This window comes from Eptesicus fuscus, chromosome 20, assembly GCF_027574615.1.
Source record: "Eptesicus fuscus isolate TK198812 chromosome 20, DD_ASM_mEF_20220401, whole genome shotgun sequence".
NCBI classification, from domain to species: Eukaryota; Metazoa; Chordata; class Mammalia; order Chiroptera; family Vespertilionidae; genus Eptesicus; species Eptesicus fuscus.
This window is the reverse complement of record NC_072492.1, coordinates 51,150,415-51,166,743: the sequence shown is the minus strand read 5'-3', so window position 1 is coordinate 51,166,743 and position 16,329 is coordinate 51,150,415. Positions and strand designations below refer to the sequence as shown.

The 16,329-nt window shown below is 70.3% G+C and overlaps 1 protein-coding gene across 1 annotated transcript; it reads right to left on the bottom strand.

Moving 5' to 3' along the window:
• Positions 1–1,563: 1,563 nt before the first annotated feature.
• GCGR (glucagon receptor) lies at positions 1,564–10,764 on the bottom strand. Its single transcript, XM_054709599.1, has 14 exons — positions 10,755–10,764; positions 5,883–5,980; positions 5,694–5,796; positions 4,916–5,023; positions 4,711–4,832; positions 4,468–4,574; positions 4,210–4,366; positions 3,982–4,141; positions 3,853–3,913; positions 2,992–3,061; positions 2,654–2,742; positions 2,076–2,214; positions 1,942–1,983; positions 1,564–1,770 (listed from the first exon to the last, which is right to left on the bottom strand). Exons 2-14 carry the CDS (start codon positions 5,943–5,945, stop codon positions 1,564–1,566), a joined length of 1,428 nt encoding a protein of 475 aa, XP_054565574.1. The 5' UTR covers positions 5,946–5,980; positions 10,755–10,764.
• Between the last annotated feature and the right edge of the window lie 5,565 nt (positions 10,765–16,329).

The following is a 16,329-nucleotide window of genomic DNA, read 5'->3' as shown; positions in this document are numbered from 1 at the left end:
GTGGGGGGGCAGCAGGCGGCCCTGGTGAGGACGCACCCCCAGGCGGTCCCTGACCCTGAGCTCAGCCGCCGTGAAGGAGAGCGGTGCCTCCCTGTGCCAGCTGCGGCCACACAGGCTCCGGGCGCCGAGGGCTGGTGGGTGCCCCGTGGGCAGGGCTCCGAGGAGACTCTGGGCCTCGGGGGCCTGGGCCGGAGGTGGCCCCGGCTGCTCGGCTGGCACAGGGGCACTGGCTGCCCACCAGGACTCCCCTAATTAGCCTCCCGCACCCCCGCCTCATCCGGGCCTGGGGGGCGTGGGCGGCTGGGGCGCAGCCCCCGCAGGAGGCCCCCGTGCCTGGCGGAGTAAATCTATTTACCTTTCCTGAGAGCCTCCTGTCCTCTCATTTGCTCCCATTAGCCCGGCTGTGCCTGAGTGGCTCCAGCCACGTGGCCGCGCGGTGGGCACCCCTCCCCCAGGCCCAGCGGCTCCAGGAGCAGGGCCACCTGGCTGGCGGCCTGGCCGCGCTCTGCCCCGGCTGCCCCCTCCTCCTCTGACGGCGCCCCCGCCCCCACACATCCCGCCAGGCTCTCAGCTGCGCTGCCCGGAGGGGTGACCGCCGCCCCGCGTGGCTCCCCCTCCCGCCCTCGCCTCCAGCCTGGTCGTCCGCCCGCACTTGGCTCGTCCTGGGGTCAGTCCCCCGCCTGCCCGCAGGTGCCCGCCCACTGACTGCGGCCCCCAGTGGGGAGGACGGTGGCCTGGCAGAGGCCGGGGACACTGCGGTCACCTCACTCGGGCCAGTTCAGTCGGGGTCCCCTCTCCCCCACTTCACCTGCCGCGGGGCCTGCTTGCTGCTCAGGTCGGGGAGCCCGGGGGAAGCAGAGGGGACCCCGACTGAACTGGCCCGAGTGAGGTGACCGCAGTGGGTTGTCCGGCAACGTCCCCGCTGACCCTGAGTGCAGCCGGCCCGTGTCCATGGGGAGGAGGGGTGATGTCAGTGCCCCCCTGGCCATCGCCCCCCATGACCCTCCAAATGGTCACCCCTGGGGGGCCGGGGCCACAGCTGATGGGGGCCTATCCCCTCGGCCTGACCTGGCGAGAGGCGGCAGCCATAACCTGCTCCATGGGGCAGCCGGGGTGCTGCCAGCCACCACCCACACTCGGTCCCATCGGGGGTTCCAGCTCCAGTCCATCTGTAAAATGGGGGTCCCGGAGGGCAGGGCCAGCCCAGGGGCGGGAAGAGGACCTGGGCCCAGCCCGCCCCCCCCCCGGCCCCCTCTCAGGGCGCGGCAGCCACTGCACAAGCTCTTTATTGTGGGAGGACACGTTCCTCCAGACTCACAGACACACGGGACACACAGACATGCACTCACGAGACAGCTCCCCCCATCCCCCCGCCGCCCCCCCCCCGGCCCCACTGGGCACAGAGCAGGTGTGGGGAGGGGAGGGGAGGCCTGCCCCTCAGGCCCTGCAGTGGGGACCCGGGGACAGTGGGCGCTCTGGCGACACCCCACGCCTCTCTGGGGCCTGGTCTGAATTGTTCGTCGTGGCCTCTCCCTCCTGAGTCCAGCCCAGGGCGGCTCCGGCTCACAGGGCGCTCTGGGCCCACCCCGGGGGGCGGCCGGCCGCGCGGGGCTCCCCGTTGCTGTCGCGGCCCCGGGACAGCAGCAGCTTCTCGGTGGGGGCCCCGCTGGTGGGCCGGGCCGGGGCCGGGTGGCCGCTGCCCCTGCGCTCCTCCCGCAGCGCCTCGCCCTCGCGCCAGCGGTGCCAGCTCCGCAGCAGCTCGGCCTGCACCTGGGGGGCCGACAGGTGGGGCCGGGCCCAGCGCCCCAGTCCCCCCCGGCTCCCCGAGGGCCGCCTGGCACCCGGGCCGGGGCAGCCGCGGGGCAAACGCAGGTGGGCACGAAGGCCGGGCGCCTGGGCTCACTCTCCCCCACCCCAGGCCGGTGCCAGGCCCTCACTCACCTCCTTGTTGAGGAAACAGTAGAAGACAGCCACCAGCAGGCCCTGCAGAGAGGGGGGGTCAGCGCAGCCCTGAGGGGGGCACCTGGGGGGCGGGCACCTGGGGGCCGGGCACCTGGGGGGCACCTGGGGGGCACCTGGAAGGAGCTGAGGAAGAGGTCGAAGAAGAGCTTGGCAAAGCGCAGGGTGCCCTGGGCGTGCTCGTCCGTCACGAAGGCAAACACCACCTCGTGGACCCCCAGCAGGGGGATGAGGGTCAGCGTGGACTTGGCCAGCCTGTGGGGGCGGGGCCTGAGCACCGGCACTGCCCCCCCGCCCACCGGCCCGCACCCCCCCCGCCCGGCCCACCCCCCCGCCCACCGGCCCGGCCCACCTGCCCGCACCCCCCCGCCCACCGGCCCGGCCCACCTGCCCGCACCCACCTGCCCGCCCCACCTGCCCGCACCCACCTGCCCGCACCCACCTGCCCGCCCCACCTGCCCGCACCCACCGGCCCGCACCCCCCCCGCCCGGCCCACCCACCCCCGCCCACCGGCCCGCACCCACCTGCCCGCACCCACCTGCCCGCCCCACCTGCCCGCACCCACCTGCCCGCCCCACCTGCCCGCACCCACCTGCCCGCACCCACCTGCCCGCACCCACCTGCCCGCACCCCCCCCACCCCCCGGCCCACCTGCCCGCACCCACCGGCCCGCACCCACCGGCCCGCACCCACCGGAATTTGTAGTCCGTGTGGCGCATCTGATGGGCCTGCAGCTTGGCCACGAGGATGTGGAGGATCCGGATGAAAATGAAGAAGTTGATCTGCACGTGGAGGGCACGGCTCAGGGCGGCCCCGGGGCTCCCCGTGCTCCCGGCTCCCGAGGCCCTGGGGCTGGAGGGCACGGGGCCGAGACGGGCAGCCCAGCCCCAGGCCAGGGCGCCGGCCTCCCTCCCGGTCCGCCCAGGCAGGATGCTGCCTGCCTCCTCGGCCGCCGGCTGCAGGCCCACGAGGAGGGGGTGGAGGCCAACCCCACGCCCGCCCTGAGGAGCCGCAGGCCCGCGTCTCCTCACCACGAGGGCCAGGAAGACGGGGACGCGCAGGATCCACCAGAAGCCCATGTTGTCGTTGCTGGTCCAGCACCTGCAGGGCGGCCGCTGTCAGCCCCGCCCCGCCCGTCTGTCCGTCTGTCCGCCCGCCCGCCCGCCGTCCGTCCGCCCGCCCGCCCCGCCCGCCCTCCGCCCCCGCCCCGCCCCGCCCGTCTGTCCGTCCGCCCGCCCGCCCCGCCCCGCCCCGCTGTCAGCCCCGCCCGCCCGTCCATCCATCCATCCATCCGTCCGCCCGCCCGCTGTCAGCCCCGCCCGCCCGCCCGCCCGTCTGTCCGTCCGCCCGCCCGCCCCGCCCCGCCCCGCTGTCAGCCCCGCCCGCCCGCAGCCCCCCCGCCCGCCCGTCCATCCATCCGTCCGTCCCGCCCGCCCCGCTCAGCCCCGCCCGCCCCGCCCCGCCCCGCCCCGTCTGTCCGTCCCGCCGCCCCCCCCCCCCCGCCCATCTGTCCGTCCGTCCGCCCGCCCCGCCCCGCCCCGCCCCCTCCCCATCCATCCATCCGTCCGTCCGTCTGTCCGTCTGTCCGTCCGCCCGCTGTCAGCCCCGCCCGCCCCCCCCCGCCCGTCTGTCCGTCCGCCCCGCCCGCCCCCCCCCCCCCGCCCGCCCGTCTGTCCGTCTGTCCGTCCGCCCGTCTGTCCCCCCCCCGCCCCCCGACTCCCTGCAGATCTGATCAGGGACTCGGGAAAGACCCCCATCCTGGGCACCAGGTCTGCTTACCCCCAGCGGCCTCAGGCCAGCGATACCCTCCCCTCCGCCCCCCAGAACTGGCGGCCACCCCCCGGCACCGGGAGCGGGGAGCCGGCCGTCCTCACGGAGCCGCTGGCACTCACTGGATGTTCTCGAACAGCCACTTCACCACGGCCCAGGGGATGACGAACAGCATGGGGGCGCCTGCAGGGGGCGGCAGCTGTGGTCCCAGCTCCCGCCGCCCCCCCCCCCCCCCCCAGCGGCCCACTCACCCCAGCCGATGCCCAGGTAGAGGGCGAAGGAGCTCCTCTCGGGGCCGGTGGAGAGGCCCAGCAGGCTGAGCAGGTACACGCCCTCCACCAGCAGCCAGCAGGCGTTGGCCACGACGCCGTACTGCATGAACACCGCGGCCACCCGGCAGCCCGCCACCGCCTGCGGGCCGGGGGGTGCGTGAGCCGGGGCCGCCGGCCGCCGCCCGGGGCGGGGGTGCGGGTGCTCACCCCGTCGCTCAGCCAGCCGCGCACGCTGAGGTCGTCCCCGATCCTCTGGCCGTAGCGGGTCTGGAGCAGCGCGTCGGTGGCCAGCACGGAGCCGGCCTTGAGCACGAAGGAGGCGAACAGGTTCGCGTGGATGTAGTTGCGGGTGCAGTGCAGCCTCCTGTGGGGACGGGAGTCGGCGCCCGCCCGCACCCTGCCCGCGGCGCCCGCCCGCCCGCACCCTGCCCGCGGCGCCCTCCCGCCCGGCGGCGCGGGGCGTACCTGAGGCCCAGCAGGATGGCCAGGGCCAGCAGCAGCGCCCCCAGCGAGAGGCAGTACCCCACCGTGTACATCACCTGGAAGCCGCGGTACAGCTTGGCCACCTCCGTCTGCGAACCACAGGGCCGGTCAGGCGGGAGGGGCGGGCGCTCCCCCGGCCCCCCGGCTCCCAGCCCCCGGCCTCCCGGCCCCCGGCCCCCGGGCCCCCGGCCCCCGGGCCCCCCGGCCCCCGGCCCCTTCGCTGACCTGGACCTTGACCTCCTCCTCGTCCATCTGGCACTGGGACGTGTTCCTCCACGGCTGCCCCCGCGGCCCCCGCACCCACTGCCCGTCCGGCCCGCACCTCTTGTAGACGAACCGGTGCTGGACTGCGGGGGGCGGCGATGGTCAGCGCCACGCCCCTGAGGCTGCCCCGCCCCCCACCCCCGCGGCCCCCCGGCCTCGCAGTCACCTTTGTGGTACCAGGGCAGGTACCAGGGGCAGGAGATGTTGGCCGTGGTGTTGGGAGGCGTGTCGGGCCAGCAGGAGTACTTGTCAAAGGTCCTGTTGCAGACCAGCTCTGCGGGGCGGGCGGGCGGGCGGGGCTCAGCAGGCCACGGCCTCTCGTCCCCCGTGGGGATCCCCTGAGAGCCGTCCTCTGCTCCCGCCTCCCAGGCCTCTCTGACCACCCGCCTCCCCCGGGACACTGCATCTCCCCCAAGTGGCCCCAAACCTACCGGGGCTCCCCCTCCTCCGGTTCCCTTCTCACAGTGCCTCCTGCTCTGGGACTGACCCCGGATTTCGTTGGCTCTCTTCCTGGCCCAGCACCCACCTGTGGGCCGTCCCCCCTGCCCCGTGCGGGCCTTCCCTGCCAGGACAATGCTGGCCTCCCAGGCCGCCCTCCTGCTCCTGTCCCTCTGCATCCCCGGGGGCCTCCAGGACGGACCCCATCCTGGGCTGGCCCTCTGCACAATGGCCGCCCCCCTCCCGGCCGTGAGGCCGGCCCACCTGTCTCCGCAGCCTCCTGTGGCCTCTAAGCCGTGGGAGCAAAGACACTGTCCCCAGCCCCAGGGGGCGCCCAGCAGGGGCCACGGAGCACCCCGGTGCGGAGGCCAGCCTGCCACCTCTCTTCTTCCTGCTCGTGTGGCCTTGGGCAAGTCACCGCCTCTCCGTGACTCAGTTTCCTCCCCTGAGCTGAGCCTTCCCACAAGCAGAGCCCAGAAATGCCCCTGGGAGGGAGGCGGGCTCACCCGTGGGCGGCGGCAGCAGGCTCAGGTTGTGCAGACACTGGTCCCTGTAGAGCTTCCACTTCTCGAACAGGAAGTCCATCACCTGCGCACGCGGGGCCTGCGGCTGCCGACAGGGAGGGGGGCGGGAGCGGCCGGGTCAGCGAGGAAAGTGTGCGTGTGTGAGGGTGGGAGTGGGAGGGGGGCGCTCACCTGGCAGGCCAGCAGCAGCAGCAGCAGCAGGAAGGGGGGTGGGCGTGGCCGGGTGGGGGGCATGCCTCCGGGCTGCCGCCCCCCACATCTGCCTGGGGCTGCAAGGCGGGGGCAGAGGGTCCTTTTAGGGGAGCGCTCCGGGAGCTGCGGGGGGTCAGGCAGCTGGGCCTGGGGCGAGGCCCAGTGCGGAGGCTCGGCTGGGTCCTGTCTTGGCCACGGGGTGCCCTGCTCCCCTCAAGCCCCCTCGGAGCCTCTGGGTCCCCTTGGTGAGGCCGGAGCTGGGGAAGCAGTGCTCCTGGCCAGTAGGTCCTGCCCGGGTCCTGGGGGCAGGGGGCTCCGTGGCGGCAGCTGTCTCTCCAGCGCCGCCCTCCCCTCCCGCGGGTGGCAGCCATCAGCCTGCTGGCCCGAAGCTGAGGGGGGAGGGAGAGCAGTGCCCAGGCAGCCCCCTCCCCCCTCGGCCCCCACCGCCTCCCCCCATTAGCCCTGGGAAAGGCGGGGGGCAGGGGGCGGCCATGATCACTCGCCCCATGCAGGAGCAGCGGCACATTCTCAGGGTGGCCCCTGTCCCAGGACTGCCAGCTGCTGGGCCCAGACGCGGGGGGGGGGGCGGGGGCGGGGGGGCGCCATGGGGCCTGGTCCCAGGCGGCAGCCGCCCCATAAATCCTCCCTCGGGCTTCCAGAGCCCGCCTTGCGCTCCGACCGACTCCCATGGGGCAGCCGGAGGCGCCTCCCTCGGGGCCGGGTGCAGGGCCCGCAGGGCTGGGCCCCCCCCTTCTCTGGGCACTGGCCTGGCCTAGCAGGTGACGGAGGGACAGAGGGACGGTGGGCTGGCTGGAAGGCACTGCCAGGGAGAAGCCAGGAAAGGGGGAGAGGGGTGCAAGCTGCGGCTGTGCCCATGAGTCCAGCGGGTCCTCATGGGCCATTTCAACCAGGGGCCTCCCTGAGACGCGCCCCCTCCCCTTCCCCCTCCCCCTCCCCTTCCCCCTCCCCCTAATGGGGCCCTGAGATGCACCCCGAGGGGAGAACTGAGTGACCTGGGCGCACCTGGCTCCCAGCCTGCTCGGGGCTCCTGACCCAGCCGTGGCCGGATGCTGGCCAGGCCTGGGGAGGCCTCCCAGTGTGGCTGGTCCCCGTCCCTGCGCAGGTGAGGCCCCGAGCTCAGGGCTGCGGGTTGGGGAGCCACAGTCTGAGGGGTGCTCTTGGCAGAGAAGTGGGCAGGCACGTGTCTTCAGCCCCAAGGTCACGAGGTCATGAACGGTTCCTTCCCTCCTGATTCTGACCAGACAGCCCCTCACTGCCCCACCCCTCCTGCCCCAGCCCTGAGCCGGAGGGGGGGGGGGGTGAGGATCTGCCTCTCCCTGTCCCACCGCTGCAGGGGAGGGGGCTCGGGGTGCAGGGGTGTCCTGAGCAGCTAGAGGCTCTAGGCCCTGGGAGGGGAGTGACGGGCCGGCTGGGCGAAGTGGACAGCGGGATGCTGGGGCCACGGAGGAAGGACATTGCCCGATAAGCTGTTCCCTGTCCCGGCCCTGCAGCGGGGGGAGGGGGGCTGCAGGCCCAGGAGCTCCCCCAGGAAGCACAGCCCCTGAGAGCCAGGGGGCTCGGCCCGGCAGCCTGGGGCCCATGGGGGAAGGTGGGCGGGGCCTCGGGGCGCCCAGGCCGGGTGGCCTACCTTCCTGCAGGTGCTGACTTATTCCTGGGACCCCAGAGAGAGGCAGGACTCAAGGGGGAGGGGCTGCCTGGGGCCCTCTCCCCTGTCCCTCCCAGGATTCTCCGGGGCAGCCACGGCCAAGGCAGGGGGCGCCCCACTCCCACCTGGTCTGGCAGGGGGTCAGGAACCAGCAGCCACAGGCACGGGCCTCGGCTCAGGTCCAGAGGCTGCGGTGACCCCGCGGAGCCTGACGGGGCAGGACAAGGGGCAGGAGGAGGCGGTCCTCTGTCCATTTATGGGGGGAGGGTGGGGAGGGAGCCCCTTCCCCTGTGCAGAGCGGAGGCCCTGGGGTCCCTGCTGGGCGCCCGTGCTGGTCCCGGGACCCAAGGACAAAGGAGTTAACTCCCACCCACCCCACTTGGGGATGGGGTGCCGCCTCCTCAGGAGTCAGGGAGCTCTGCCACCTGAGGGCTGGCGGGGTGTCCTGGCCAGGCCCGCCCCCGCCACGGGACACGGAACCCCCAGGGCAGCCCGAGCACAGGTCTGGCTGTCGGGTGAATGAGGTGTGAGCCCCGGCAGGTGGGGCTGCAGGTGGAGGTGCTCTGGGCCCCTGCGTTACTTACTGACCCCCCAGCTGAGCAGGGGGGGAGGCGACTGGCCAGGGACCAGGACTGTGCCCCGTAAATGCCAGCTCAGGACGGGGCGGCTCGAGCGGACAGGGGGGCCTCTCCCCTCTTTCTCAGCCCCACCCTCCCCCGGGTTCCCCCCACCTGCCCGCCGGCACGTGCCCTGCCCACGCCCAGCAGAAGGCACCACTCACTCCCCAACAATCACGGTTTGGCCAGCGTCCCACCAGTTTAGGGCGGCGGGGGCGGGGGGGGGGGGGCGGCCGGAGGGACCCCGGCTGGTGGATGACGGTTAGCCAGAAGGGCAGGTCCCCCAGGATCGAGGGTGGGGTTGAGGCGTCCCAGCCTCGGAGGTGCAGGGTGTGTGTGTGCATGTGTGTGCGTGTGCGTGTGTGCATGCGTGTGCGTGCGTGTGTGCATGCGTGCGTGTGTGCGCGTGCGTGTGTGCGTGCGCGTGTGCGTGTGCGTGTGTGTGCGTGTGTGTGTGCGTGTGTGTGGGGGGGCGGGTGTTTGTAAAACCAGATCAAGTGGCGGAGGTGGTGGCCGAGGTGGACCAGGGGCCAGGCCTGTTGACAAAGCCTGATTCCCTGTCCTTCACCCCGGCCCTGGGGGCGGGCCAGGGCACAGCTCCCCCCCCAACCGCGCAGCCTCCCCTCCCCCTCCCCCTTCCCTCCCTGCACCCTCCCCCGCAGCCTCCCCCCATCCCCCACCCCCTTCCCCCCTCCCCCAGCCCTGGCCGGCCGCTGCCTGCGGTGGATGCATGCGGGTGCCCAGGCCTCCGGGGTCAGTGGGTTCAGCTGGGGGTGGGGGGGTGGGGGGGGGTGGGGGGTGGGGAGGCGGAAACCCTGCGCCTAGAAGCGAAGGCGGGGGGAGCGGGTCACAGTGACAGGTGGGCTTCCGGGGTGCTGGCCTCTCGCCCCCCATCCCGGAGACATCCCCTCCCCGGAGCTGGGGTGCTGCTGGGAGCTTCCTGGGGAGCAGGGCCCCGAGGGGGGAGGCCAGGCCGCCGAGGACGCGCGCTGGGGAGTCTCCACGGGGCTGCCCGTGGGGGAGGGAGGCGGGGGTGCTGGAGGGAGTAGCGGGGAGCCCCGTGGGGGTGGGAGCGGACGAGCACCGGGCGGCCGCGGGCACCCCGCGCTTCCCGGAGAGAGGAGGGCGCACCCCGGGGCTGGGTCGACGGGGTGAGGACGCAACCCCGGGTCCCCGTTGGCCGGTTCCGAGCCCCCATTCTGTGCGCCCCCGGGACGTCCCCTCGGCCGGGTGCTCACCGCGCGCTCGGGTCCGGGTCCGGGTCCGGGGCCGCGCTCCCCGCCGGCTCCGCGCCCGCGCCCCGCGCCAGCCGCGCGCAAACTTTCCGGCGGCGACGCTGGGCGGCGGCGGTGGCGGCGCGGGGGCGGGGGGGGGGGGGGGAGGGCGGGGGCGGGGAGCGCGGAGCGGGGGACGGGGGGGGGGGCAGCCGAGGGTCCGGGCCCCGCTCCTCCCAGCGACGCCTCCGCTCCTGCCCCGGCCCCGGCCCCGGTCCCCCCAGGCCCCGCGGCGGAAGGCGGTCGCCGGGTCTGCGCTGCGGCCGGGCCGGGAGTGGGGACGGACAGGTGGGGGGGCCCGGCTGGGGCGCCCCTTCCTCTTGCTCCCTCTCGTCCCAGCTCCTCCCGGGTGCGGGGTGCGGGGTGCGGGGCTGATTTCCTGGAAGGACCGGCTCCCCACTTACCCCCCGCGGCTCCTGGGCGCAGCGCCGGCGGATGGGGTGGGGGCGGCCCAGGCGGGAAGGGGGCCCCGGGGGCCCCTTAACCCCGTCTCAGGGCCCAGGTCACCTCCGTTAGCCCCTCCAGCGCCCCTGCCCCCAATCGTGCCCCGCTGGCTGCGTCAAGCCCCCCGCAACACACACTGTTTGGGGGCGCTCCACAGCTGCACCCCAGCCTTGTGCCTGCAGACCCTCGGGGCACCCCCTCCTCCCCCAGGTCTGCAGCCGGCGCCCCGCCCTGCTTGGGGCCCATCCACCCCCCCACCCGCCAGGCCCCCCAGCGGTCCCCCCACACACTGGGGGCCCATCTGTCCTGGGCTTTCCGCTTTCAGGACAGCACGTTGCCGCTCCTTCTAGAAAGTTCCCCCACTGCTGTGGCTTCCAGGGGCCGCTCCCGCCACCGCCCCTCACTGTCCCCTGCTCTCCAGGCCCCACGGCTGCTCGGTCCCCCCGCACCCCCAGGGGACAGCCGGCCCCTCTGCGCTCTGTTCTGGGGGCACAGGCAGCCATGTCTCCCCGGGGCCCCGCCTCCAGCCCCAGAGCTGAGCACCCAACGTCCCCCCCGCAGATGCTGGCAGGGCCTGGGCCCCCTGTGCCGCCTGGAGCCGGTGAGGGGCCCTGGGGGGAGCCCGCCGGACCCCCCTTCTTACCCGTGCACCTGGAGCCCTGCCCCCAGGGCGGCCTTTCTACTTCAGTTCAGGTGCCGCCAGAAGGCAAAGGTCAGAGGCAAAGGTCAGAGGCAAAGGTCAGAAAGCGGGCTCTGCCTGCAGGTGCGGGCGGGGGAGGACCTCCAGCCTGTGCCCGAGGCGGCCCCCTCCTCCCCCTCCCCCTCCCCTCCCCCTCCCCCTCAAGTGCACCTGGGTGGGGGCACAGATCCGGGTCAGGGTGCCCCTGTGTGTGGGGTGACTGGGCCACCCCCAGGCGGTTGTGATGTCAGAGGTGGGGCGACCCCTCCCGTGTGACCCCCAGAGATGCCCTGCCCCCCTGGCCCTGATTCCCACGAGCCTCTGGCTGGGCACAGGCCCAGCAGGCCCGGGAGGGCGCTGGGTGGCCGAGGGGACAGATGGGGTGGGGGTTCCCTCCCGGGCTGGGCCACCTCTATTTACATAACTGAATTCATGGACATAAACAGCAGGATGGTGGGGACCAGGAAGGCGCCTGCCCGCCGGGTCCCCGGGGGTCCTGTGGGGCGGCCTCGGAGGTGCGGGCACCCGTGCCCGGAGCCAGCGGGGGGCAGGGCGGGTAGCTGCCTCTGCCCGGTCCGTGCGGGCCTGTCTGCACGGAGCTTAGTGGGGACCTGCGGCCAAGCCAGGAGGACCGCACCCCGCCCTCGTGTTCTTGGGGGGCCCAGACGACAGTAAGTAGAGAAAGGGGGCCAAACTGGGTGGCGCGGGCAGAGCCAGGGTGGATGGACCTGGTGGGAGGCCCCCGGGCGGTGCCCGCACACACGGTGCCGGAGGCCCCGGGCGGTGCCCGCACACACGGTGCCGGAGGCCCCGGGCGGTGCCCGCACACACGGTGCCGGAGCCCCGGGCTGGTCCCTCGGTCCCCTCACTGCACGCGCTCGTTCCTTGTGATTCCTTGTCCCCAGGTTTCTTGGCACAGCTCAGAACACACGCGTTTCCGTCTGTTAGTTAGAGGTCCTCACCAGCTGGGCGCGGCTCAGGGTTGAGTGTTGACCCAGGAACCAGGAGGTCGCGGTCCGAGTCCCGGTCAGGGCAGAGGCCCGGGCTGCGGGCTCCATCCCCGTGGGGGGCGTGCAGGAGGCCGCCGGTCCGTGATGCTCTCCTCATGGATGTTTCTCTCTCCCTCTCCCTTCCTCTCTGAAGCCAATACAAGTACATGTACTAGGTTTGTGTGAAAAAAGAACTAAAATCCTGATGCTCGCCCAGCCTGCCCCCATCGCTCCCGCTGAACGGGGGTTGCGCCCGGCGTTTCCAGACGCGGGTCACAGGGAGGAAGTGGGAAAGGTGCGTCGCATCAGCCGGACCTTCTCGAAGGGGCGGTGTGACGGCCGGAGGCTGTGGGCGATGGTCCTGTGGTCCCCGGACGCTGGTCGGCTGACCGCCTGCTGCGCGGTACCTCCCGCCCCCCCTTCCTTTCTTGTTTTGGCCCAGACGCGGCTCCTCCCTGGACAGGTCCCCTCGCTCCCTGGGGGGCGCCCTGGGTGAACCCTGTGTCCTGGGGGGGCGGGCGGCAATCTGTTCTCGGAAACGACTGTGTCCATTCACAGTCCCGCCAGCAGGGGTCGCTGCTCCTGGACACACTCCCAGCCCGCAGGTTATTTTATTTTTTAAAAATATATATATATAGCCAAAACTGGTTTGGCTCAGTGGATAGAGCGTCGGCCTGCGGACTGAAGGGTTCCGGGTTCGATTCCGGTCAAGGGCATGTACCTTGGTTGTGGGCACATCCCCAGTAGGAGGTGTGCAGGAGGCAGCTGATCGATGATTCTCTCTCATCTCTCTCTCATCGATGTTTCTAACTCTCTATCCCTCTCTGTAAAAAATCAATAAAATATATTTTAAATATATTTTATTGATTTTTTACAGAGAGTAAGAGAGAGGGATAGAGAGTTAGAAACATCGATCAGCTGCCTCCTGCACACCCCCCACTGGGGATGTGCCCGCAACCAAGGTACATGCCCTTGACCGGAATCGAACCCGGGACCCTTCAGTCCGCAGCCCGACGCTCTATCCACTGAGCCACACCGGTTAGGGCCCTGCAGGTTATTTTCAAGTACACATACGTGTTAAAAAATTATCTTTATTGATTTCAGAGAGGAAGGGAGAGAGAGATGAAACATCCATGATGAGAAAATCATGGATCCGCTGCCTCCTGCACGCCCCCTCCCGGGGATGGAGCCCGCAGCCCGGGCCTGTGCCCTGACCGGGCATCAAACCCTGACCTCCTGGTTCCCGATCGATGCTCAGCCACTGAGCCGTGGGGGCCGGGCCACAGTGTTAGTTTCACGGCGTGTCTTCGGGGGCTCGCTGAGCGTGGTTAACACACAGAACCACTCGCCCTTGAGAAACGTCCAGGCCAGTGAGTGCGGAGTGCGCGTGACCCCGGGAGCAAGGCCCCCCAGGAGGCGCGGGAGGGCCGCGGGCCCGGGCACCGGCACCGGGGAGGGCGGGCGGCACGCGGTGTGGGAAGGGGTGAAAAGGACCCACAGGGCTGTGGTTCGGGGCGAGTCTGACTCAGCCAGTTCCAGGCTTAATGCCCCCCGGTGGCTTCCCAGTCCTCCCCCAGGCCCGGGCCCCAGGCCCCGGCCCTCCCATCTCTCCCAGCACCCTCTCACCCCCACCCCAGGCCTGACCACGCGGACGGGCCTGTGGCTTACCTGTTCCCTCCGGGGTTCGGGCCTCCCGCCCTGCTCCCTCCTCCGGCCCCCGCCCACCTGTCCCTGGCCAGTGCTGTCCACCCCCAGCCCCCACGCTTGTCATTGACCCCAGCCTGGTACCGTCCACAGCTGCGGCCCCGCGCCCCCTCCCGCCGCGCCATCCCTCTAAGTGGCCTGATTCAATCGGCAGGCCGGCTGGATGCGGCTCCCGGAGCCTAACGACCTTGCTGGTGGCTCGGGGCGAGAGGCGCCGGCGAGACGCGGCCAGGGCCCAGCGCCCTCCCGGGGGTGGGGGCCACTCGGGGAGAGAAGAGACACGGAAGGTCCCTGTTCCAGGCTGGACTGTGTCCCCCAAACTCACGATGAAGCCCGATCCCTCCCCGGGAGCTCGGGAGGGTCTGTGTTGGGAGGGAGGGCTCTACCGAGGGGCGTAGGTAATGAGGTCATTAGGGTCCGGAGGCGCAGCTCAGGGGCTGGGCGTCCACCTAGGAACCAGGAGGTCAGGGTTCGATTCCCGGTCAGGGCACAGGCCCGGGTTGCAGGCTCGGTCCCCAGTGAGGGGGCGTGCAGGCGGCAGCTGATCCATGATCCTCTCTCATCATTGATGTTTCTATCTCTCTCTCCCCTTTCCTCTCTGAAATCAATAAAAACAATAACAACAACAACAATAATAATAAAGCGTGGAGGGAGGAGACAAGCCCAGGGCAGGGGCGGGGGCGGGGGGCTGGCCGTGTCTCCTGTGAGATCAGAGAACCGGCTGCTGACCAGCTCCCTGAGGCCCGGGGCGGGAGCGGGGTGGTGGGGCCGTGGGAAGGTCGGCTCCCTCAGGGCAGGGTCGCGGTGGGGGCCTGCGGGGCCCAGGTCCTCGCGTGTCTGTAGGATGACGCTGAGGTGGGGTGCTCGTGGGGCAGGCGCCGATGGCCTCGGGGAGCCCTAACGGCAGGAGCTGGACACCGTGTCCTCGCGGAGGGCATTAGCCGCCCACCGCTGCAGAGCAAATTACCTAAACGGGTCTGCTCGCAACAGCCAGCACTCATCCCCACGGGGTGCCAGCTGGGCTGCAGCATCCTGAGGCTCCTGGAGGGGCCCTGCCCAGCTCAGCCGTGGCCGTCTCAGGCCTCGGTCCTTGCGCCTGATCTCAGAACATCGCCTCGGCCGGGCCCAAGCGTCAGAGGCACGTCCGTCTGTCGGTCCGGTCTGTGCTATAGGACGGCGGTGCCAGGGCGGGGGTCGGTGTTGCATGGGACAGAGTTTCAGTTTAAGAAAATGAGGGCGTTCTCACCCGGCTCAGGGGTTGAGCATCGACCTAGGAACCCGGAGGTCAGGGTTCGATTCCCGGTCAGGGCACATACCGGGTTGCGGGCTCCATCCCCAGTGTGGGGCGTGCAGGAGGCAGCCGGTCCGTGATTCTCTCTCTCATTGATGTTTCTATTTCTCTCTCCCGCTCCCTTCCTCTCTCTCTAAAATCAATTTTTTAAAAAACATTAAAATCAAAAAACGCTCACGATCTGTTTTTTTATCCTCACCCGAGGATGTCTTCCCATTGATTTTTCAGAGTGGAAGGGAGAGAGACAGATACATGGATGTGAGAGAAACACATCAATTGGTTGCCTCCTGCTCATGCCCTGACCAGGGCCCAGGCCAGGGAGGACCCAGCAACCCAACTGAGGACTGTGCCCTTGACTGGAATCGAACCCGGGACCCTTTGGTCGGCAGGCCAATGCTCTATCCCAGTGGTCGGCAAATTGCAGCTCGCGAGCCACATGCGGCTCTCGAGCCTCGGTTGACTAATGAGTTTGCCGACCACTGGGATAGGGGCTTAATCACAAGGAACAACAACAGCCTGTAATTATTGGAATCGAGAGTCTAGGTCAGTGGTCGGCAAACTCATTAGTCAACAGAGCGGCAAACCACGGCTTGTGAGCCGCATGTGGCTCGCGAGCCGCAGTTTGCCGACCACTGCTCTATCCACTGAGCCAAACGAGCGAGGGCACAACCCTCACGATTTAAAAAAGAAAGAAAAAAAAGGAGGCGTTCTGGAGATGATGGTGATGGCGGCACAGCCATGTGCACGGGCTTCATGCCGCTGAGCCGAGTGGCGGACCCGGGCTCCCCGATGCGGTACACCTGCTGCAGGCCCCCCGCACTCGCAGCCTACCGGCCCGCGCACCTGCGGGAACGCTCCTGCCCTCGGCGAGTTCACCTTCCAGAGGGGAGGGTCGGCCTCGACCTCGATGGACACGCAGGGTCTGAATGCAATGGAGTGAGGTGTACTCAGATTCATTATATGTTAATATCATTATATTATTTATTACATTTCACCATAATAAAACAATTTTTATATATTTTTTATTGATTTCAGAGAGGAGTGGAGAGGGAGAGATAGAAACATCAATGATCAGAGAGAATCATGGATTGGCTGCCTCCCGCACACCCCCTACTGGGGATCGAGCCCGCAACCCGGGCCTGTGCCCTTGACTAGAATCGAACCTGGGACCCTTCGGTCCCCATGCTGACGCTCTATCCACCAGCTAGGGCAATAAAACAATTTAAAAATATATCTTTTTATTGATTTCAGAGAGAGGAAGGGAGATAGAGAGAGAAACATCAATGGTGAGAGAGCGCCATAGCCGGGCCGGGCGAGGGCGCTGGGCCCAGGCCACCCTAAGGCTCCCGCCGGGCCAGTGCGTCCGGGTCTGGAATGGGCCTCGTCGGCATCTCAGCTGCCAGCGGCTGCAGGATGTGATGGGAGCGGGAAGGGGTCAGGTGCAGGCTCACCTGAGGGTGCGTCTCCCAGGGGGAGGCCTCAGAGCCCACAGGGCCAGGCCTCCAGGGACACGGGCCTGGGGCCCAGCCTGGGCGGGGGGACCTGTGGTGGGAGGTGGGTGCCCCAGCACTAGCCCCCGGCTCTTCCCTGCTGCCCGTGGGCCCCTGCAGTGGCTCTGCGTGGTGGTGGCTGGTCCTCCAATCCCCACCTGGGGACTCAGTGTTGGGGTGCTGGGTAGAGGCCACCCCAGGGGGGTCCAGGGTTCCCAGTAACCCCCGCGGGGTGGGAGCTGTCGCCTGGGAAAGAAGGCTGCACCCAGCGG